Here is a 24,374-nt window from a genome sequence, read left to right as displayed (position 1 = left end):
ACCTTGTCACAAAAAAACAAAACAAAGCCACAACAACAAAAAACAAATCACAAAAAAGCCCCACAATATATATTTGGGTTTTGCTATACTTGGGTATTTTATGCTCTAACTCTTAGGCATATACATCCTATGATGTCTATTCTTGATTGTCAACCTGACTACATATGGAATTAATGAAAGCCCAAATTGCTGGGCACACCTTAAGGGACTTCTTTCTTTCTTTCTTTCTTTCTTTCTTTCTTTCTTTCTTTCTTTCTTTCTTTCTCCCTCCCTCCCTCCCTTCCTTCCTTTCTTTTTTTTTTGTTTTTGTTTGTTTGTTTTGTTTTGAGGCAGGGTTTCTCTGTGGCTTTGGAGGCTGTCCTGGAACTAGCTCTTGTAGACCAGGCTGGCCTCGAACTCACAGAGATCTGCCTGCCTCTGCCTCCCAAGTGCTGGGATTAAAGGCGTGCGCTACCAGCACCCTGCTTAGCCTAAGTGGTTGATGGCTCATATTTTGAGTAATTTTGATGTAAACCTGGCATTGTTTAGTATTTTTTTTTTTGAGATAAGGTCTCTTGTAGTCAAATCTGGCCTTAAACTTGTTATGTAGTCAAAGATAACCTCAAACTTCTCATCCTCCTGCCTCCAACTCCCAAGTGCTGAGACTGCACTGCCATGTTGTGGTGATATATTATTTATGATTTATTAAAGGTTGCTTGAGGATACAGAAAGCAAAGCCAGTCACACTAGTTACCTATAGAAGCCAGGAGGTGGTGGTACACACCTTTAATTCTACCACCTGGGAGGAAGAGGTAGAAGGATCTCTGTTAGTTCAAGGCCACACTGAGCTACACAAATCCATCCAGTCCTAAAGAGAAACTGAAAGACCCCTGTCCCTTAGCCCTTTCTTTCTCAAGTTTGTCTCCTCTTCCTCCTGTCGGCGGCTTCCCCGATCCCCACCCCCGGTGGCCTTTCCCCGCCCGGCCCGAGAACAAACACCGGGTGGGGCCGGCACGAGAATGAGCACCAGGTGGGCCAGCCCGAGAACGAGCACCTGGTGGGCCGGCACGAGGGCAAGCACCAGGTGGGGCACGAGAACAAACACCGAGTGAGCCGGCCTGGAGCCCTGCCCCTGAGCCCCCGCCCCGCCCGAAGAGAAACACTCCGTCCCAAGGTCTCCGCCCCCAAGGTCAGCCATCAGGAAGGGGGGGGAATTGAGTCTGCTGTACCAGACACCAGACCTTGAGAATATGCTGATCTGGAATGGCTCTGTGTCTCATTTGAACCATCCAATGGAAATGATTCTGTATTTCGCCTCATTTGAAAGACTCTGTGTTTCACCTCATTTGAATAACTCTGTACTTTGCCTTATTTGAATAACCCTGTATAGCGCCTCATATACATTGACCAATGGGAATAGCTCTGTATAATGCCTCATTAGAATTATCCAATAGAATCCCTGCTCCTAGCTTGCGCCTTTTTCCCTATATAAGGACCCCTTTCCCTTGGCTCGGGGCGCTTAGCCACACAAAGGCTAAGTCGCCCCGGGTACCTGCGTCTCCAATAAAGCCTCTTGTTTTTTGCATCCAGTTCGTGGCCTCGCTGGTTCCTGGGTGTGTGGGTCTCCCTCTACAAAAGTATCCCTTCGGGGGTCTTTCAAAACAACTCACATAAAGATGATCTCAGCACTTGGGATCTCATGCCTTTAATCCCAGGACTAGGGAGGTACAAAGGGTCTCATGAGAAGCAATTATTCTCCAGCCACATTGAGGAAAGCATAGCAGTCTCAGTGAATCAGAGGAGCAGTGAAGTCTGAAGCAGTCTGAAGATAGCCCCTTTGGTCTGAGCATAGGAAGAGGTAAGAGCTAGTGACTGCTTGCTTTGCTTCTCCCATCTTCAGCTTGAAGCCTGAGCTCCAATATCAGTCCTGGGTCTCTTATTTTTTGAGCTACACCATGTCCTGTGTATTTGGTGCTTTCTGGGAATTGAACACAGGACCTTGTGCATGATAAGTGATTACTCTATTGAGTTATTTTGTTTGTTTTGTTTTTCTGAGATGGGGTCTTCTTATGTAGCTCTTCCTTCCTGGTACTTACTATGTAGCCCAAGCTGGCCTCGAATTCGCCACAATTCTACTCCTCGGTTTTCGAAAGGCTGGGATTACATCCATACCTGGTTTGAATCCATACCTGGTTTATTAGTCTTTAATTAGAAAGCCTCCAAATTAATCAAGGTGACCCCTATTTTAATGTTTCCATCATTTGTTCTTAAAGGATTTTAGAAAGATCAGCATTGCTGCAGATTGAGGAGCCTGGGGAACAGGACTACTGATCAGTGAGAAAGGGGTTTGGAGTGGCGGCAATAGGGGCTAGAAGCCTGAAGCTGTACAACCAGGACGAGCACAGAATCTCAGGTCCCGCCAACTACAATTCCCAGGCTCCCTGGCCACGCCCCTCCTGGGTGGCCCCTCCCTGCCTGCTGGCCCCGCCCCCGCCCAGCGACCAGCAGGGTGTCCGCCCGACTTCCCAGCTGCCCCGTGCAGCTCGGGCATGCCCAGTGTGGGCGCAGCCCCGGCTGTGGGAACGCCGGGGCAGAGCGGGCAGCCAGGCGCGGAGCAGGCGAACCAAGCCTCGGTGGGCGAGCTCCCGGGCCGGAGCCGCCGCGGCAGGGCTGCGGGGTAGGTGTGGGCCGCGGCAGACGGGGTGTCGAGTCGCTTGCATGTCTGGGCCTGAGCGGCAGGGCCCTGGGGGCAACCGAGAGCTGTCAGGCCAGAGCTGGTTGGTGAGGTTTTGGCGGGGGCTGCGGCAGGGACCCCGGCCCAAGGGCCCGGGACGTGAAGGGTGGCGAGGGCAGGCCCTGCGGCGCGCGGCGCCCAAGGCTCGCTCTTCCTAGGTGCGGTGGGGCTATCTTTAGCTCCCGTGACCCGCGGTGAGCGTGGTTCGCACCGTATGCGCGGCGGTAGCTGGGGAGAAAGACGGGTTCTCAAACCAGTTGCCCAGAAGCTCCGGGAGAGAAGGGATCCAGCACTCCCTGGGGCCCAGGAGGCATTCTGCGGCCCGGTGATGAGTGAGGGTGTTTACCTTCTCCCTACCTGGAGTGGGAAACGCCGGCTTTCTGCCTTCCGGGACTTGGGTTTGGTGGCTTGGAAATGAAAGTGCAGGAATATGTCTCAGTAGATGCTTAGTCGGTTCTAAAGACTGTCAAGAATTTAGTGGCCCTCAGCATTTCAAGGTTTAAGAAAGGTGATTCGTCCATGGGATGCTTGGGCTAAATAAAAATCCTCGTTGCAAAGCTTAAGCAAAAAAAAAAAAAAAAAAAAAAAAGTCCTGACTGTGTTGGAACACTGAAGTTCTGAAGTTTGCCGTAATTAGCTTTCACTTGCTGTTGGACAAACAGTTTAAGTTGTCCATCTGTAAATTATTGTGAACCATAAGACGCATCTTCTGTGTTGTAGGAGCCCTTTGTAAATGGTGTGTTCTTAAATTGTGGCAGGTTATTTTTTTCTGAATGCCTCAGCAATTTGTTAAACAGGCTAATTCATACCAAATGTTCTCTCCCATAGGAAAGATGTTAGGCCTACAGTATAAAATTGAAATGGCCAGTCCTTCAAAGGCTCTATTTGGTCAGTAGGTCCTTTGCTGGTTGCTACATGCAGAAGCTGGATATTAATCTGCCAGGAGTCAAATGACAGTGGTTCTGGGCTAGGATAGATAGGAAGCTCTCTGTCTGGGCTCTGAGAGAAAACTAGACCAAGTAATAAGTTTCCTCAAACCTCAAATCGGGTGCATTCTTTAATAGGATTACATTTATACAGAATTTTTATTCTGTTGTACTCCATCCTCAAAAACTCTGTGAAGAATTTTACCATCCTTTATTTGTAGGTGAGCAAGTCATTGGTTAAGAGGGTGTATCTGTGACAGTCTTTACACACTTAGTGCCTTTCCCATCATTAGACATTTACTATTCTGGCCACGGGCTGCTTTCACCACAACTCTTAGAACACTGTCTGCTAGAAAACACATTCAGAAAACTCTGAGGCTTTTTTTTTTTTTTTTTTTTTTTTTTGGAGGGAGGAGTGGGAGTAATGACAGATGTTTCTTAACTCTAGAAACTTCTCCAAGTGAGCACATTTGACTAGGATTTGACCTAAGGAGCAGATGATGTACATGGTGTTGTGCAGGTAGCCTTCGGATTCTGATCTCCCTGTTCGTCCAGTTCTGAGTGGCATTAGTCCAGTTGGGTCAGTGTGCTGCTACTTGATGAGGTGGCCAAAGGTCAAAGTCTCTTTTATGTTTTGTAGCTGAGTTGTATACAAGCTGCCCGTGAAATTAGTGTATTATTATGTCTCTTAAATTGGAGATTCTCAGCTTGATTTAGTAGGGCTTGAGAACTTTGAAATCCTAAATTCTTATATTTTTGCAAGTATATTTTTCCATTTACCTTAGAGTTCCCTTTAAAGAAATAAATGAGAGACTAGTAAAATTATTTATAATATGAACTCTCTTGCCCTTTTCAGTACTGGGAGCCAAACTTAGAACTTCAGAGCTTCATGTATGTTTGTTTTGTTTTTCAAGACAGGGTTTCTCTGTAGCTTCGGAGCCTGTCCTGGAACACTGTAGACCAGGCTGGCCTTGAATTCACATATTGGCTTACCTCTGCCTCCTGAGGGCTGGGGCTAAGGTGTGTGTCACCACCACTCGGCTTGTTTTGTTTTTGAGACATGAAATGAAATGAAATGTCATGAAATTACTCAGGCTGGCCTTGAATTCAGTTTATGCAGACTTTGAATTGGGATTGTAGGATTGCACCATCAGACCTCCCTTTCTCCCTCCCTCCCTGCCCCTCCTCAAAAATTTTCTTCAGTGTTGGGAATTGAACATGCCATACAAGCACTGTATCACTAAGTTATAGTTCTTTCTTTTTCAACATTTATTATGTGTGTTTGTGTGAACATACATGTGCCCTAATGTGAGTGTGCTGTGTTGTCATATGAAGTCAGAGGACAACCCATGTGAGTCCTGAGGATTAAACTTAGGTGGTTTGACATAGCAGAAGGCTCCCTTACCTGCTCAGCCACCTCCCTAGCCCTGACTGAATTTTATTTGCAACCCGATCAGTTTCTCAGTTGTTGGAGCTGGGTTTCCCATTTATCTGAGAAATAAAATGAGAAACCCTTACAGTTTTTTTGTTTTTGTTTTTTGTTTTTTGTTTTTTGTTTTGAGATGGTCTCATGTACCCTACATACCCCAAACTTCCAGTTTAGCTGAGAATGACCTTGAACTGATTATCTTACCTCCATTTCCCAAATGGTATAGGTATGTACCACCATACCTAACCCTTACTGTTCTAAATGTGAACTTCATGAGTTTTTTTTTGTTTTGTTCTGTTTTGTAATGGGGAATGAACCCTGGCTGTCATACATATTGAGCATACAGCCTACCTTTGAACTTGACCCCTCCCAAGCCTTAGTCAATTTTAAAATTCATTGTTTCCTACATGATTATTAAAATACATGCACAGGATCTGGAGAGATGGCCCAGTGGTTAAGAGCACTGGAGGTCCTGAGTTCAATTCCCAGAAACCACATGGTAGCTCACAACCATCTATGAAATCTGGTGCCCTCTTCTGACCTGCAGGCATAATGCATTCAGAACACTATACATAATAAATACATCTTTAAAAAATATATATACATTTTTAAAAGATTTAAAATTACAAAATGGTGCTGTAGGTCACTAGATTTTATCTCCAGGACTATGCTGGTGATGGGGATGAAGTTAGAAAACAGAAAGACCTAATTAGAGGGCTTGGTAGTTATGTCTTAAACTTTTCTGTGTATTTGAGGAGTATGCATGATTAAAGTGAATCAAAACAAATTATTATTGTACGAAATAGGGTTTCCCTAGAAAGCCCTAGCAGGTGTGAAACTCAATGTGTGGACAGCCTGTTGTAAAAATTGTGGTTATCCTCCTGCCTCTGCCTCCTACCCAGTAGTAGAATTACAGTATATTGTAGTGCCTAGTTCCTTCAAGTATTTTGTTTGTTTTTGGTTGTTTAGCATGTATGTATGTATGTATGTATGTTTGTTTGTTTGTTTGTTTGTTAGTAAGTTAGTGTCTGTGCATGTGAATTCGGATGCCTGTGTAGCCCAGAAAAGGGTATTGACTACCCTGGAGCTGGAGTTCAGATGGTTGACAGAGGTCTGACACAGGTATTAGGAATTGATCTTTGGTCTTCTGAAAGAGCAGTAAGTGATTTTAACCGTTGAGCCATCCCTCCGGTCCCACCTTCAAGTGTTTGAGAATCCATAGCCAGCATAAAAGTGGCTTATAAGGGGGCTGGAGAGATGGCTCAGAGGTTAAGAGCACTGACTGCTCTTCCAGAGGTCCTGAATTCAATTCCCAGCAACTACATGGTGGCTCACAACCATCTATAATGATGCCCTCTTCTGGCCTGCAGGCATACATGCAGGCAGAACATTGTATACATAATAAAAAAAAAATCTTTAAAAAATGGCTTATAAGGCTATTCAAACATTATTACCACCCATCTCCAAATCCTCAACAGTGTTTGAAGTGTTTAGGAGTAGTTGGGACACCAAAGCTTAGGGGAGACCACTTGTCCAGGAGCACATTTGTTCCCTTTTTATTTACTAGGGAAGCTGAGGCAGGGAGATCTGTTGCACCCCAGAGTGTGGGGCTATCTGGGACAACTTACCAAGACCTCACATCTCAAATGGAAAAATAAGCATCTTAGGTTTCATCAGTTACAGGTATAGTCTCATAGTTTATTGTATTAGTGCTACAGTCTCTTACTCTTGTATTAGGGCTACTAGAATGTGGAGTCATTTTGTAGAAACAGGTCATGCGGTAACTTATCTTTAACCTAAGTATTTTTTCTCCATTTGTTTCCAGGCCCTCCATGATGAGAAATTTGGGGGTACTTCCTCTCTGTAATTGATAGTCTGGGCAGTGAAGAGATGGCTGACAGTGTCAAAACCTTTCTGCAGGACCTTGGAAGGGTGAGTATATTTTCATGGAATTTGTACCCCCCCTTTTCTTTTTGCTAAAGAACTGACTAGGAAATCCTTCAGTTTCATAAATTTTATCATGTTTGTTGGGTCTTTTACATAGAAAGTAGGTTTTCAGTGTAGTCTACTCAGTAAACAGGCATTTTTCATACTTTTGAGATAGTCTCAGGTTAACCTTGAACACATGGTGGTGCTCTTGTCTCAGTATGCCAAGTACTAAGAATGTAGGTATACACTATCCAGAGTCTTTTTTATTTTGCTATGCAGCCCTGGCTGGTTTGAGTTAATTTCAGTCCTGTCTCTCCTTCAAGTATAAGCCTTTGCCTTGTTATATCCTGTATCTTTTTTTTTTTTTTTTTTGTGTTGTGTGTGTGTGTGTGTGTGTGTGTGTGTGTGTGTGGTGTGTGTGAGAGAGAGAGAGAGAGAGAGAGAGAGAGAGAGAGAGAGAGAGATAAAGAGAGAGAGAGTGTGTGTGTATGTGTCATCTGTCTTTTTGTGTCTGTGTCTGTGTCTGTGTCGTCTGTCTTTCTGTGTCTGTGTGTGTAGTTGGAATTTTTTTGGGCTGCCAACTAGCTCCCAAATAAAGACACAGAGACTTACTACTATTATGAATTCTCGGCCCTAGCTTAGGCTTGTCCCATTAGCTCTTTTAATGTAATTTAACCTGTTTCTATTCATCTATGTTTTGCATGGAACTTTTTACCTTTCTTTCATTCTGTATGTCCTATTTTCCTGCATCCTCATGGCTGGCTGGCTGGCAGGCTCCTGGCGTCTCCATGGCGTCTCTTTTTTCTTTCTTCCTCCAACCCTAAATTCCTCCTCCTAATTACTCTCTCTGCCCTGAAGTCCCACCTATACCTCCTCCCTTACTATTGGCTGCTTAGCTTTTATTAGACCAATCTGGTACTTTAGGCAGGCAAGGTAAAACACTAATACAATAATTAAACAAATGCAACACCTTTGCATAGTTAAACAAATATTCCTAAGTGTATATATGTGTGTGTGTGTTTGTGTGGTACATTCCTGTGGGTGTGCAGGTAACAGTCTGATTCTCATGTGGAGGCCAAAGAAGAACTTTGATGTCTTCCTCTATCCCCTCTATTGCTGTCTGCTTTACTGTCTTGAGACAGGGTCTCTTACTGAACCTGAGTTTGCCTATTTGGCAAGTGTGGCTGGCCAGGGAATTCTCAGGATCCAGCAGCCATGCCTAGCTTTTTACAAGACGGCATTGGATTTGAACTCATGTCCTCATGCTTGCAGAGAAAATGCTCTTACATACTGATCGATTCCCAGCCCTTCTATCCTGAATCCTATGGAAGTTGGGAGACCTATCTATTGAGTCCATTATCTAGTGTTAGGATTCTTTCTGTTTAGCTTGGCTAGAGAGCCTTTTTTGTTTGTTTTGAGAAACGTTAGTCTCCAACTGGCTGTGTAGTCCAGGATGACATTGAACTCCTGATCCCTTGCCTTGATAGAAAATTCTGGGATTATAAGCTTGTGTCACTGTTTAGTTTGAGCCAGATGTACACACACATCTGTAATCACAGCACTCATCTGAGGCAGGAGGATCATAATAAGTTCTTGGCCATCTTGGGTTGTATAGTGAGACCCATCTCAAAAATGAAATAGCAAACCAACAAAAAAACCAAAAACCACTTGAGAGATAGAGCAAAAGGATGATAGTTCAACTCCAGAATTGGCTACATAGGAAGTTTGAGCCCCCCCCCCCCCGCCCCCCGCCCGCCCCCCGCCACACACACACACACCAGGCTACATGAGACCCTGTCTCAGAAAGAAAGAAGAGAAACAGATTTTGAAAATGACCATCTAGGTTTAAGGGTGACATTCTAACTGCCTGTTAATCAAAATCAGTTTTAGAAGTAATAACCCTGGGTTTATGAGATGGCTTACAGAGAGGGAAGTGACCTCAAGTCACTCATCATGGAGAGCCTGGAAACAGGAAAAAGACTTACATTAGAGACTATTACTTTGCGCCGGGCGGTGGTGGCGCACACAATCAGATCTCTGTGAGTTCAAGGCCAGCCTAGTCTACAAAGCTACACAGAGAAACCCTGTCACTCCCCCTAAAAAAGATAATACTTGATGATATTTCTACAAAATGACTTCACATTCTTGTATCCCTAATATAATCAGGTAACAAAACCTGACACCAAGTTCAATCCCCAGGGTTTTCTTGGCCTTCTGACTGAGGCACAGCCGTGCTTTTGTTTTTATTAGCTTTATTTAGTATATGTGTGCTTGGACAGTATGTCAGGTTTCCCCTTCTACATGTAGTCACATGGCTGTCAACCTGGAGGCAAGTACCTTTACCTGTTGAGACATCTTGTTGGTCTTTGTTTTTATGTTTTTATTTTATTTTTTAAAGATGTTCTTTTAAAAAAAGATGTATCCTAGACTGGGTTCAAATTTGTGGTGATCAGCTTGCCTCAGTGTCTCAGGTGCCCTAGTCTTATAAGAATATACCACCACACTTGGCTCTGCTTTTTTTTGTCTTTTTATAAAGTTGACTATACTGGTAAAATTATTCTACTTTGGACATAATATGGTTTTATTAAACTCTAATGTGTGTGTATTACATTTTTCGTCTAATTTGTCTGATTTTTCTGTTTTCCTTTCAATAATGGGGATTGAACCCAAGGCCTCTCACATGATAGACAAGCACTCTGCTGAATCCCTAGCCTTATCTTGCCTTTATTTTGAGGTAGTCTCTTACATTGTAAGCCCAGGCTGACCTAATTTGAGGCAATTATCCTACCCGTCTCCCATGTTGGTGGGATTACACTATCTTCTTGAGTGTTTCCATCTGACCAAAGATTGTGTGAAGTTGCACAATATGCGATTGGTTGCAGGGATGGATGCATGAATGCAGTTCTTTGAACTGGGTTACAGGTAATTCTGGAGTGGTCAGCACTAGCAGTAACTTGGAATTCTTCAGATACGGTTGGCAGGTGCGTTTGTCACTGTCTGTATGCTTTCTATACAAACTCAACAGCAACTACCATGATGCTTCTGTTTGATGTGGCACTCCCTTACTTACTACAGAGGTTTGTTTAAATTTTGCAGCAATTATTTCTTTCCCCTCCCTCTTTCCCCCTTCTTTCTCTCCTTTTAAAACAGTAATTGTGTCTTTCTCCAAATTTGATATAGTGTAGTCCTTTCTTGACTGGTGTTTAGAGCTAGAATAGAATTCAAGGAATACTGTAGCAATTTAATTGGTACTGAAAGGGAGTAGGGAAGATAATAACGTGTTTTCATAGTATTGGTAAATGTAAAAGTGTTGGTAAACTACTAGTTAGTGCTCATATATAATTCAAGATTGGTATAGGCAAGAATGGTGGAAGGATGCTAAATTTGGGAGAAATTCATGGGCATGGCATCAGAAATGTTTCCCACTTACTACTTTCTAGTTACTAGAGGAAAAAGTTTGAAACCATGGAATTAATATCACCACAAGGGCAAACAGTTACTGTGTGCCATTGTTTTAGGGAGCAAGGGTAGATATGATCTCCTTGGACAGGACAGGCTGGCTGTGTATCCCTGGCTGGCCTTGGATTTGGGATTTTTCCTGCCTCAACCTTGAATTTTGGAAAAAGAGGCATGTGCCACGATGCCTAGCTTATGTGTTTCTTGGCGTGATATCATCAGTTCTGTGATATTTTTGTTCAAAATGCTTAACCTGGGTAATCGTGGGGAAACTTAAATCTTAAAATTCCATGAAGTAGCTAGCCTATATTCTTAAAAAACAAAGGCAAAAAGACTAGGGCTAGTGAGACGGCTTAGAAGCAAAGATTTTTTGTTTTGGTGGGGGGTTGTTTTTTTCTTGTTCTTTTTTAGTTTTTCAAGACAGGGTTTCTCTGTATTGTTTTGGAGGGAGGTTGTCCTGGAACTCTGTAGCCCTGGTTGGCCTTGAACTCATAGAGATCAACCTGCCTCTGCCTCCCAGTATGGGGATTAAAGGTGTGAACATTTTTTTTTTTGAGAAGTAAAGATTCTTATCATCACACCTGATGACTTGAGCGTGGTGATCCCAGAAACCCACCTGATGGAAGGAGAGAACTGACTCTTACAAGTTGTCCTCTGATTGCCATGCATGGTGACATACTCACACATAAATAAAATGGAAAAAGCAAAAGTATAAAGAACTGTTCTTACCAGGCGTTGGTGGCTCGAGCCTTTAATCACAGTACTCAGGAGGCAGAGGCAGGTGAATCTCTGTGAGTTGGAGGCCAGCCTGGTCTCCAGAGCAAGTGACAGGATAGGCTCCAAAGCTACACAGAGAAACCCTGTCTCGAAAAACCAAAACCAAACCAAACCAAAACAAAACAAACAAACAAACAAAAACTGTTCTTGATTTGAAAATACTAAGGAGACATATGAAATGCATTATTTGATTCTGGATTAAACTTTCCAGGTGCAAAATGCCATGAACTTCATTGTTGTGATGAATGGAAAAATTGGAATGTGGACTATGAAGTATTTTAGTATTAAGTTTCTTGAATTGATAACTACCCTATGGTTATGTAAAGAGTATTGTTCTTAGGATACCTCCTGAAAAATGACCATACAAGGGCCTGATAAACTAGTCATGTTGGCCACTATACTTTTGTTCCCAGTATTTGGGAGCTGGAGCAAGAAAATCAAGAGTTTGAAGTCAGTTTGACTTATGTGGTGAGACCCTGTTTCAGCCTCTGCCCAAGGGAGCGTGATAAAAAAAACTACTTGAATGGTTTGGATAAGAGTATATATTAATATGGAAAAAAAATACTAACTAGAGATTCTGGTCTAAAGGAGTTTTGAGGTTCTCTACTGTTGCAGTTCTTTTGTAAATTAAGGATTGTAGTTGAAAATTTTCTTTGGGCCACCAACCAGGTCCAAAATAAAGATGTGTAGACTTAATATTCCTTATGAATTCTCAGCCTTCATTTAGGCTTGTCCCACTACTTCTTATAACTTACTTTAACTTTCTCTTCATCTGTGTTTTGCATTGGGCCTTTTTACCTTTCTTTCATTCTGTATGTCCTACTTTCTTGCTTCTTCTATGTCTGTCTGTCTGTTGGCTGGCTGACCCTGGGCAGCTCCTTGGTTCTCTCCCCCCTCCCTTCCCCTCCCTCCTTCTCCCCTCCCAGATTCCTTCTCTGATTTATTCTCTCTGCCTGCTAGCCCTGTCTATCCCTCTACTGCCTAGCTGTTGGCCATTCAGCCTTTGTTTGTTTGTTTGTTTGTTTTTTAAGACAATTTCTCTGTGTAGCTTTGGCTGTCCTGGAACTTATTCTGTAGACCAGGTTGGCTTCAAACTCACAGAGAGCTGCCTGCCTCTGCCCAACTCAGCCATTCAGCTTTTTATTAAACCAATCAGGTGCCTTAGCAGGCAAGTTGAAACAAGTGTAGCATACCTTTACATAGTTTAACAAATGCAGCATAAACAAATGCAACATACCTTTACATAGCTAAAGTAATATTCTACAATATAAACAAATGTAACACATGTTTACATAGTTAAAGTAATATTATACAAAAATAAAGAATGCATAAAGGGTGAGGGTATAGTTCAGTGGCAGAGTGCTGAGTTCCATCACAGCACTGGAGGCACAAATCACTCTCCTTTTGCTCGGTAGCAAAATAAATGCTGTGGTTTCCATTGTTACTCACTTTCCTGTGTGTAATTTTGGAAAGTCTCCAGCCCACAATCTCTCTTTAAAAATGTCCTTATCTACAGGGAATCAAAGACTCAATCTGGGGCATCTGTACCATCTCAAAACTAGATGCTCGGATCCAGCAGAAGAGAGAGGAGCAGCGCCGAAGAAGGGCAAGTAGTGTCTTGGCCCAGAGGAGAGCCCAGAGTGTAGAGCGGAAACAAGAGAGGTGAGGAGTACAGGCCTGCATCCCAAGCTGTCACCAGAGGGGCATATACTAAGAACAGGAAATGAGAGTGAAGGCCATACATAATAAATTAGAATTTCAGCATCCTATTAGTGTTTTTTTTTAATAGGAAAATGTTATAGGTGATTCCCCCCACCTCAACACACACACACAGACTCTCTTAAACTCAGATTATTAAAAAATAAAATCTACTGGTGAGATAGCTCAGGGGCAAAAGGTGCCTGCTAAGCAAGTGTGATGGCCTGGGTTTGGTCCTTGGAACTCAAGGAAAGCTGGAGGAGGAACCAGCTCCAGAGGTGTCTTTGGACCTCTACATGGATCTTATACACACCACAATAAATTAAACAACAACAAAAATAAAATCAAGAGTGCTAAATAGGACTACAACAGTATTTGATTTGATGGATATTTATGGGAAAGTCTGTATGGATTTATATATTGATAGAGTAAACCCTACCTAGACTTTTTTATTTAATATGCTCTAACTTCAGACTTTAGAGGGAAGAACACACACACACACACACACACACACACACACACACACACACACACACACGTGTTACGTACGTATGTATGTACGTTTGTTTTATTTGGAGGCTGGAGAGATGGCTCAGTGGTTAAGAGTACTTACTGGTTTTCCAGAGTACCTGGATTCAGTTCCCAGCACCTGCATGGAGCTTAACAGCTGTCTACAATTCTGGTTCCAGGGCATCCAAGGCTCTCTTCTAGCCTGCATGGATAATGCACATAGGTGGTACACAGACACACATGCGGCAAAACACCCATATACATAAAAACATTTAAAAAATTATTTATCATTGGGAGATTATGTCCATTTCACAGCACATGTGTAGATGTCATAGGACAACTTCGTGGAATTAACTTCTCCTTCCACCTTTTACATGGATTCAGGGAATCAAACTCAGGTTGCCAGACTTGTGACACTTTTAGCAGTAAGCCATTTTATCAGCTCCTTTTTAGTTTTTAAAGCAAAGCTGGTGATGCATAGTTTTAATACCAGTGCTTAGGAGCAGAGGCAGGCAGTTTGAAGCCAAATAGTGAGTTCCAAGCCAGCCAGGGCTACATAGTGAAATCCTGTCTCAAACTGACAACAAAATATGAAAGCTGGTTTCTTCACCTGTGTGTGATGGCACATGCATGTAATTCCAGTACTGTGAAGACCGAGACGGGATGACTGCCAGGAGTTTGAGGCCAGTCTGGACTATATAATGAGGCCCTGTCTCTAAAACAAAAACACCTGGTTCCTTGGAAACATGGTAGCCTTTTCCTATGGACTGAATTAGAACATTGGGAGAACATTAGGTGCTCAAAGATAATATGGTGCCAATAGAAGCTGTAAAATGGAGAGTTATTAGATAACGTTAGAAACAGCCTGTGGGCCTTACAAGCTAAACTGATATGATCTTTTCCAGTGAGCCACGCATTGTTAGTAGAATCTTCCAGTGTTGTGCTTGGAACGGTGGAGTATTCTGGGTAAGTTCTTTTCCATCAAATTCTAGGTTCCTTATACATATCTTTAGATTGTTATTGGGTTAATATTTCTCAGCTGCTTCCTTAAAACACTAAGATGAATTATCTTTGATGTTTGAGCTGCTTATGTATGCTGATGACTATCACATGGATAGGGGATGGAGGAGGGAATCTGAGCAAGAAATAATTATATGTATGAAAATGTCAAAATGTTATTTTGTGTGATGTCTAAAAACAATAATTGCCATGTGTGATAGTACATGCCTATAATTCTAGTACTTGAGAGGCTGAGGCAGACAGATCTCTGAGACCAGGCCAATCTTGCCTACGTAACTGAATTTCAGGCCATCTAGGGACTGTATAGTGAGATGCTGTCTCAAGAAAAAAAAAAAAAGGAATAAAGAAAATTAAAGTTAAAGAAGATACCTGTGGGTTGGAGAGATGGACTAGTTGTTAAGAGCAGTTGTTGCTCTTGCAGAGGATCTGGGTTCAGTTCACAGCACTTATACCAGGCATTTTAAATCTGTTTTTTAATGCCATTTCCAGGGGATTTTATATACTCTTCTGGCCTCCATAGGTACCTATATGCATGTGCTGCATATACAGATAACCAGACATATATAAAATAATAAAAATAATAAATGATAATAAAATATATGAAAAGTAATAAAAATATATAAAATAATAAAAATAACCTTTAAAAAAATAACAATACTTATATCAGTACTTGGTGGTAAAAGCAGGAGGATCAGAAGTTCAAGGTCATCCTTGACTACATAGTAAGTTTGAGATAAGCCTGAGATACATGAGACCCCTGCCTCAAAAAAAAAAAAAAAAAAAAAAAAAAAAAAAAAAAACCAAGTAAATTTGAAGAAAAAAAAAACCAAATAAATATGAATCAGGCATAGTTGCACAGACCTTTAATCCCAGTACTTAGGAAGCATAGGCAGGTGGATCTCTGAGTTAGAGTTCAGCCTGATCTGTAGAGCAAGTTCCAGGACATCCAGGGCTACACAGAGAAACCCTATCTAGAAAAACATACGGAAAACCCTAAACAACAAACATGAATTTGGATTTTGTGCATCTTTAGTGAATTTTATTCCTATTCACAAATAATACTTATACATAAAGAGATATCTGGGAGAGCCCTGCATTATGTTTGTTTATTTATATGATCCATTGACAGGTTTTAGTATTGTTTTAAATAACTTGTATTAACACTGTTTGTTTAGACATTTTTGGTTATCTGTGGGATCAGAAAAAGATAGATGTTTCTGGTTGTAGCAATCAATTATTATTGAGACTCAGATCAAAAAAGTTACCTATAATTGAGAACTATCATAGTCTTTAGTGAAATCTAAATACTGTTCTTGACTTGGTATTTAGTGTAATTCAGTTTCTCTTAATATAAACATTTCACTAATGTTTTCAGATGGTAGCTTTAGATTTAATTAATAAACATCTTAGATGCTTAGTATATATCTTTGTATGTTTGCCTGAATGTTAGTTAAAATGTTTTCTCTGTCTCAGAAGTCTCACTGATAAATAGTATCAGTTTGCTGCACTGTCTTTGAGTTTTGGCAACTAGGAAAGGTGCTTCTTCTGGTCTCCTGATTTATAAACTAGCAGTCTTGACTGGAAAGTTATTATAGTGACTTGTTTTAATATACTGCTATTGTTATTATTATTATTATTACTACTACTATTTTTTTTTTGAGGTGGTTTCTCTGTGTAGTCCTGGCTGTCCTGAAACTGACAACTCACTCTATAGACCAGGCTGGCTTTGATCCACCTGCCTCTGCCTCTTTTGTGCTGTGATTAAAATCATCTGCCACCATCGCCTGATGCCTTGTTTTAATTTAAAGAAGGGTTTTTGATTATTGTCTCTTTCCTTCAGTTCAGTCTCCTCTTGTTTTATCGAGTGTTTATTCCTGTGCTTCAATCAGTAACAGCCCGGATTATTGGTGAGTATGTATGTATCTTGCTCCTGTTGGGGATAGGTAGAGCTTTGAGATACTTGTCTTCCTCAGTTTCATACGCACTAGCAATTTGATGTTTTTAGTTTTTTTTTTTTCTTTTTTTGAGACAGGGTTTAGTTCTGGCTGTCCTGGAACTCACTCTGTAGACAAGGCTGGATTCTTAACTCAGAGATCCAGCTGCCTCTGCCTCCAGTTTTGTAGACCAGGCTGGCCTCAAACTCACTGAGATTGACCTGCCTCTGCCTCTGCCTCTGCCTCTGTCTCCCTTGTGCTGGGATTAAAGGCATGCCGGCCCCCTCCAGCCGATGTTTTTAATTTAGACTTCTCAATGGCTTTTTGATACAGGCATTGTTGGGCTATTTTATGGATAAGTAAATAGAAGTTAGTTAAGCCATACGTAAGTAACAGAACTGAGATTTAAATTCAGTTGGTTTCCTGATAGTTCTGTGGTTAGTCACTGTGACATCTCAGTAGTCCCCCTGTAAACAGGTTTGTTTTAAGATAAGCAGAACAACACTGTGATTACTATGAATAAGAGCTGTGGCCAGAATGTGAGGCAGAGGAATAGTCACAAAATAGTTCCATTTTTGGTCTTCTGGCATTCCATTTATCTAGCTAAACTAATAATTCTTGTTTTGTTTTTTTGTTTTTTTTTGTTTTTTAGGTGATCCGTCACTGCATGGAGATGTTTGGTCATGGCTGGAATTCTTCCTCACATCAATTTTCAGTGCTCTTTGGGTGCTCCCCCTGTTTGTGCTTAGCAAAGTTGTGAATGCCATTTGGTTCCAAGTAGGTCCAGGGCAGAATGGAGTCTGGATTCTATGTGGGTTCCCTAGATTATACTCTTTTTAGCTATAGAGAAAACAATTTTCAAGTCTTAACATTTTTTAAGCTAAGCAGCAAGTTTGGTAATCTTTGTGGTTTTGTAAAATGAAATGACTGTCTCAGGTTACTAAGGCAGACTTTTTTCACCTGGCTGCTCTGGTAGCCGAACAGTGGCATTAGCTCTGGGGATGGACATGGGACCATTAATTCATGTTTTGTTGTACTACTGTTCTCTGTTTCAGGATATAGCTGACCTGGCATTTGAAGTATCAGGGAGGAAACCTCATCCATTTCCCAGTGTCAGCAAGATAATTGCTGACATGCTCTTCAACCTTTTGCTACAGGCACTTTTCCTTATTCAGGTGAGAGACACATGGAAACATTTTTAAAAAGAAAAGAAAAAAGTTTAGGGAAAGGGACTTCAGAAAGATGAGTTTTGCATTTATACTGGAGCATGCATATATGCCTCATGGGAAGTAATGATTTTTAAAGCACTATTTGTGTGTGTGTACACTCTTCACCTTATTTTTTGAGAGGAGATCTCTCACTGAACCTGAAGGTCACTATTTTTGGCTAGGGTGCCTGGCTGACCAGCAACCTCCTAGAATTTGTCTGTCTCTGCCTCCTCTCAAGTGTTGGGGTTACTGGCATATACATCCATGCCTGGTGTTTATGGGAGTTCTGAGGATTTGAACTTAGTCCTCTTGCTTTCACAATAGCATTTTTACCCAATGAACATTTTTCTAAGAAGTTAAATTGAAATTTATTAATTAGAAATAAGAATTGGTACACAACTGAGATATAACAGCATGCATGGCTGTGTGTGCACACATGCACGCACGCACACACACACACACACACACACACTCTCTCTTATTTTAAAAAAGGAAAATGGAAGCTGAAGAAATGACTCAGTGGCTGTTTTCTAGTACCCACATAGTGACTCACAGCCATTCATAACGCCAGTTACAGTTGGTGCAACATTCTCTTATAACTACTGAGGGCACCAGGCACACATGTGATACATATCCATACATGTAGGCAGAATACTCAGACATGTGAAATTTAAATATCTAAAAAAATAAAAAAAATGAAAAAGGAAAGAACAATAGTGCCTACCCAAGGAATAGATATTGGGGAAGGGGAGGAAAGAAAGGAGAGAGACTTTAAAAGCAGCTAGAGAGTTTAAATATAAAATTATAAGAAATGGGCCCGGTGTTGGTGGCACATGCTTTTAATCCCAGCACTCGGGAGGCAGAGGCAGGTGGATCTCTGTGAGTTCGAGACCAGCCTGGTCTCCAGAGCAAGTTCCAGGACAGGCTCCAAAGCTACACAGAGAAACCCTGTCTTGAAAAACCAAAAAAAGAAAAAAGAAAGAAAGAAATGGGTTTGCCTCTTCTCTTGGAGATTCTGTTCCTACCATTGAACAACCAAGGCAGCTGAGAGGCCATCTCTGATTGGAGCAGTGATCGAGAAATGTCTGACATTCTGGAATTAAGATTTGTTGCATTTGTTCCTCAGGGGATGTTTGTGAGTCTCTTCCCCATCCATCTTGTGGGTCAGCTGGTTAGTCTGCTGCATATGTCTCTTCTCTACTCACTGTACTGCTTTGAGTACCGTTGGTTCAATAAAGGTAAGTCCATAAAAAGAAACCTGGGATATAGACGCCTTGTTCAGAAATGCTGGTGCTGCACACACTACGCTGTTCAATACTCAAGCTCTTTGCAGATTTCTGACAAGACGTGGCTCATTGGCAAGAGGGAGGTTACATTTGGCTTAGTGGGTTTATTAACCTTTGAGGCCAAGGAAAATGGCATTGTAGAATTAATTACCATTTTAGTACTTAATGTGGTGTAGCTCTGTCTAGGCCAGAAGTTGATAGAAAAGAACACAAATTGTTTCAGAGAAGTTAAATAGATGCTAGTGCATTTAGAATTACATTTTTTAAAATTTATTTTAAGACATGGTCTTGCTATGTAACCCAGGCTGACCTTGAGCGCTCACTCTTAGTTCAGGCTGGCCTTTCAACTTTCCAGCTTCCTGCTTCTACCTCCCAAGTACTGGGAATTCGTACATATACTATCAAGTCAAGCTCACTTGATTATTATCATTCTTTTTAGTTGTTTTCTTTTTAAATTACTCTTATTTTTTAAGTCAAGGTCTCATGTAGCTCATGCTAGCATTGAACTTGCTGTGGAGCTGAAGATGTGTCTTCTATTTCCAGAGCGCTGGGATTATAGGTGTGCACCATCACATCTAGCATTTTTTTTATTTTTTTGAGTTGGGTCTTGCTGTGTGTAGCCTTGCTGGCCTGCTATTTTTTATGGTTCAGGCTAGTTTCTAATTCTAGTCCTCTTGTTTTAGCATCTTAAATGTTGGGATTACAGGTATGTTCCACCATACCCAGCTGGAGATCATGTAAAAAGACTTTGATGCTTTATAAAGGGGTCCAGAACTTGTAATCCTTGCACTTTGAGGTAGAGAAAGAAGGGCTTTGAGTTTGAAACTAGCTTGGACCATATATAAAATCCTATATCAAAACATGCACACCCAAACAAACAAAACCGTTTGTATATTCATCTTGGTGAATAAATTTCAGTAGAGCTATCCCGCCACCCCCCAGGGTTCCCCTGGCTGTCCTGGAGCTTGCTCTGTGTAGACCAGGATGGCCTCCAACTCAGAGATCAGGCTGACCCTCCTCCCCCATGCCATCCTTTTTTGATATTTTGCTTTGTTCCAGACTGTCCTGAAAAACAGTGCTGGTGCTAAAATTGTTACTTTGAAATTATGATTACTGTAAAATCTTTGCATTGAAGCTTTATGTCAGATCTGTACAATTCTTTGAAACAGGGTCTTACTATCTAGTCCTGGCTGATCAGTAACTCCCTATGTAGACCAAATTGCCTCTGCTTTCCAAAGTCCTGTGACCAAAGGTTTGTACCATCATGAACCTGGTAGATTTATATGGTTTATATGCTGTATCTGTGTTTCAAATGGTAGCTTTGTGCCTAAAACCTAAGCCTCAAATAATTGTGTTTGCCAGTTAGTCATTTAAATAAGATATGAGTCTTAGGTGTACTGACTTCCTTGTTTTAGGAATTGAAATGCACCAGCGATTGTCAAACATAGAAAGGAACTGGCCTTACTACTTTGGATTTGGCTTGCCTTTGGCTTTCCTCACGGCAATGCAGTCCTCCTATATTATCAGGTAACTCATCTAGAGAAACTCCAAAGACCAGAAAAATAAAAACTTGGGTAGTAAGTATGTCTTAACAAGCATCTTTTATTGCTTTGCTTCTGACCTAGCATTTTACATCATTTGACCATCAGGAAGAGGGTTGTTTTTTTTTTTTTTTTCTGTTGTTGATAATAGTAATTGACATTTATCAGCATTAAAATGTAGTCTATCTTATTCTATGCTGTCTCCTGGAGGCAGATACTTAGAAATTCAGAAACTCTTCTGTTCATTTCCGAAGCTGTGTTTATATGCTATATTAACATTTCATCACATTATGCTGTTTGCAAAGCTGGAAAGGAGAAATGAGGCTTCCAGTACCTTTTCTAAAATCAAGTCTTGTGAAGTTGACCTTTTTGTTTTTAATAGTGGCTGCCTCTTCTCTATCCTGTTTCCTTTATTCATCATCAGCGCCAATGAAGCAAAGACTCCTGGAAAAGCATAGTAAGTGCCAGTGATGAGACTTCTGTTGTATAAATCTCTTATGCTAAAGAAAGACCTTATGCCTAGTTAGTTTTTATTGCTATGAACACCATGACCAAAAGCAGCTTGAGGAGAGGATTTATGTGGTTTGCATTTCTGTATTACTGTTGTTCACCCTTAAATGGAAGTCAGGATAGGAACTCAAATAAGGCAGGAACCTGAAGGCAGGATCAGATGGTAGAAGCCCTGGAAGGCTGCTGCTTACTGCCTTACTCCACATGGCTTGCTCAGCCTGCTTTCTAACAGAAATCAGGACCATCAGCCCAGGGACAGCCCCTCATCAATCACTAATAAGAAAATGTCTTACAGTTGTATCTTAGGGAGACATTTTTCTCAACTGAGGCTCTCTTCTCTCCAGTGACTAGAGTTTTTGTCAAGTTGACATCAAACTAGCCAGCACACCTTAATATATAGTTTATTTTTTAAGATTTTTATTAGTGTTTTGCTTACATGTCTGTCTGTGTACCATGTGCATTCAGTGACCTTGGAGGGCAGTAAATAGTGTTATATACCTTGGAACTGGGTCACAGGCTATTGTGAGTGCTAGGAACTCAGCCAGCCAGCCAGCCAGCCAGACACACAAGAGAGACAGAGAATGAGACATGAAATATATACCATGTTTTTTTTTGAGTGTGTGTGTGTGTGTATAAATATGTATATGTATATATATTTCCCAAATTGACAGTCTCACACATGCTCATTTTTATTTTTCCCTGTGTAGCATTGTTGTATCTTGAGCTTGTGATTCTGCTGCCTTGTCCCCCAGGGCTGAGACTGCAGGTGGATGCCACAATGCCTATCCATTTATACCTATTCTTAAAATTTAACAGTTGTACCAGGTATGGTATTTCATGCCTTAATCAGAAAACTTGGAAGCCTGTGGCAGAATGATTAAATGAGTTCAAGATCTGTCTGGGCTACAAAATGAGTTCTAAGCCAACAGTCACTAGATATAAGTCCTTTGTAAACATCCGAGTAAAGCCCATTTTTGTAATAATGGCCACTTTAAAAGAAAATAGTAGGCTCTGTGTGACCTGGCCACATAGAGAATTGCTTTTAAAATCTGGATTATGGGGCTAGAGATAAGGTCCAGCAGTTAAGAGTACTGGCTGTTCTTCCAGAGGACCTAGTTCAATTCCTAGCATCTTGGTGACTCACAGGCATTTGCAACTTTAGTTCTAGAGGATCCAACACCCTCTTCTGGCATTTGTGGTCAGCAGGCACACAGGTAGTGCACAGACAAACTTGTAGGCAAACACTCAATTCCATAAAATACTAAAATAAAAATTGAAAAATATGATATAAGTAACTTTATTTCCTTTAAAAGCTCCAGCCCTGATACTGAAACTGCTGACTGTAATGGATTTGTGGCAGCAGCAAGATATGCTACATTTCTTTTTCTTTTTGTTTTTTTCAAGACAGGATTTTCTGTGCTGGGATTAAAGGTGTGGGTCACCACCACCCAGCTACATTTCTTTTTTCCAGTGGTGGTTTTAACTCATGGCTTCAGGCCACTAGGCAAATAGTTTATTCTGCTGCTTGTTCTGCAGCCAGTATATTCTTTAGCTGATAAACGTATTTTTTTTTTTTTTTTTTTTTTTTTTGGTTTTTTGAGATGGAGTTTCCTGTGGCTTTTGGAGTCTGACCTGGAACTAGCTCTTGTAGTTCTAGCTGGTCTCAAACTCACAAGATCCACCAGCCTCTGCCTCCTGAGTGCTGGGATTAAAGGTGTGCGCCACCACCACCACCACCACCACCACCACCACCACCACCTGGCTCTATGTAGTTTTAAACTTAAAAGTCAGATAAGCTGTAATTTGCTTGAAGCAGTTATGTTGATCAACTGGGAACTAACGAGTAGGGTTTCTTGTCCTTTAGTCTTTTCCAGTTACGCCTCTTCTCCTTGGTGGTCTTTTTAAGCAACAGACTTTTCCACAAGACAGTCTACCTGCAGTCAGCCCTGAGCAGCTCATCCTCTGCAGAGAAGTTCCCTTCTCCACATCCTTCTCCTGCCAAACTGAAAGCTGCTGCTGCAGGCCACTGATTCTGTCCAAAGGGGATGGGTGGGTGGGATTGGGTGGAGGATGTGGCAGCTCTTTCTCTGTTTTCCGCCCCCTGCCTCGGAAGGCAGGACCCACTGCCAAGGCCCTCTGCATATTCCCCTCTCTTGGATGAATTGGAATTTTTGTCTCTGGTGCAGTAAGGCAGAATCTTCCTGACTCCAGTATGTGGTTTTTTTTTTTTTTTTTACCACCACCCTAGGTCTGAAAGGACTGGAGTTTTCCAGCTGTTTCTAGCATTTGCCAGCTCCTGTTCCTGGACTGACTGACTACATTTTTTTCTTTTCCTATTAGCCCCGTGTCATTTACCCTCCCACTTTTACTTGCCTTCCAGCACCCCTGGATGAATGGGCTTTGTAATTTTAACTGTTGTATTTTGTGAATTTGTTGTTACTGTTTTTCTGTGAAGCACATACATTGGATGTGGGAGGTAAAGGAGCATTCCAGTTGCTCCAGGTCACTCCTTCTATAGCCATCACTGTCTTGTTTTCTTGTAACTCAGGTTAGGTTTTGGTCTCTCTTGCTCTGCTGCAGAAAAGGAAAGAAAGAAGAAAAAAAATCAAAAATAGAGCCTGAAGAGATGGGACAGATAGATTGAGATAAACTAGCTGGGTTTTGAAGAGTTGTTTTTTTTTTTTCTTCCCCTTGAAGGGGAAACAGCTTTTTTCACTGGTACAAATTAAGTTCCCCAACTATGGGGCTGTACCAGTTCTGGACAAGTGCCACTGCATCACAGAGTGCTCAGAGGATCTGAGCTGTTTAACCCTGAAGATGAAATTCACTGTTGGCCACTGCCAGGTCTCATTGGTGTTTTAAGGAATATTGGGTGCTTCATATAGGAACTGAAGGGGTAAACTTATTAAACCCATTCAACCTGTGATTGGTGATGTTTTCCTGTCATTTTAAGAGTCTAAATATGGGGTGGGAGGGCAGATGTAAAAAACTTGTACAATTTTAAAATATCACAATTAAACGTGAGTTTCCCATAAAATGCCTGTTTGATCTTCCTTTCTTCCTTCCTTCCTTCCTTCCTTTCTTCCTTTCTTTTCTTTTTCTTTTTTTTTTTTTTTTTTTTTTTTTTTTCAAGTTAGGGTTTCTCTGTGTAGCCTTGGCTGTCCTGGAACTCATTCTGTAGACCAGGCTGGCATTGAACTCCCAGAGATCCAACTGCCTCTGCCTTCCCAGTGCTGGTATTATAGGTGTTTGTTGCCACCACCACTGGCCAATGATTGATTTCTAAATCCTGAGCCAGATATATTCATAGATTGAGTGACTTTGTCTTGAATAATCTGGTTATAGATTTTAGAAATTAGTTCTGAAAGATATTCTCAGAATGATCTTGGGTAATAATGTTAAAATTATGCTTACTTCTTATAAAAGACTTGATGATT

The 24,374-nt window shown here is 41.4% G+C and overlaps 1 protein-coding gene across 1 annotated transcript; it reads left to right on the top strand.

Moving 5' to 3' along the window:
- Positions 1 to 2,499: 2,499 nt before the first annotated feature.
- Ei24 (EI24 autophagy associated transmembrane protein) lies at positions 2,500 to 23,974 on the top strand. The gene is made up of 11 exons (XM_027411800.2): positions 2,500 to 2,656; positions 6,894 to 7,000; positions 12,747 to 12,892; positions 14,344 to 14,404; positions 16,299 to 16,365; positions 17,045 to 17,169; positions 17,448 to 17,567; positions 18,727 to 18,838; positions 20,302 to 20,413; positions 20,810 to 20,884; positions 22,802 to 23,974. Exons 2-11 carry the CDS (start codon positions 6,959 to 6,961, stop codon positions 22,965 to 22,967), a joined length of 1,026 nt encoding a protein of 341 aa, XP_027267601.1. The 5' UTR covers positions 2,500 to 2,656; positions 6,894 to 6,958; the 3' UTR covers positions 22,968 to 23,974.
- The last annotated feature ends 400 nt before the right edge of the window (positions 23,975 to 24,374 follow it).

Source organism: Cricetulus griseus, chromosome 4 (assembly GCF_003668045.3).
Source record: "Cricetulus griseus strain 17A/GY chromosome 4, alternate assembly CriGri-PICRH-1.0, whole genome shotgun sequence".
NCBI lineage: Eukaryota > Metazoa > Chordata > Mammalia > Rodentia > Cricetidae > Cricetulus > Cricetulus griseus.
The sequence above is the reverse complement of the archived record's forward strand: the minus strand, read 5'-3'. Positions and strand labels throughout refer to the sequence as shown.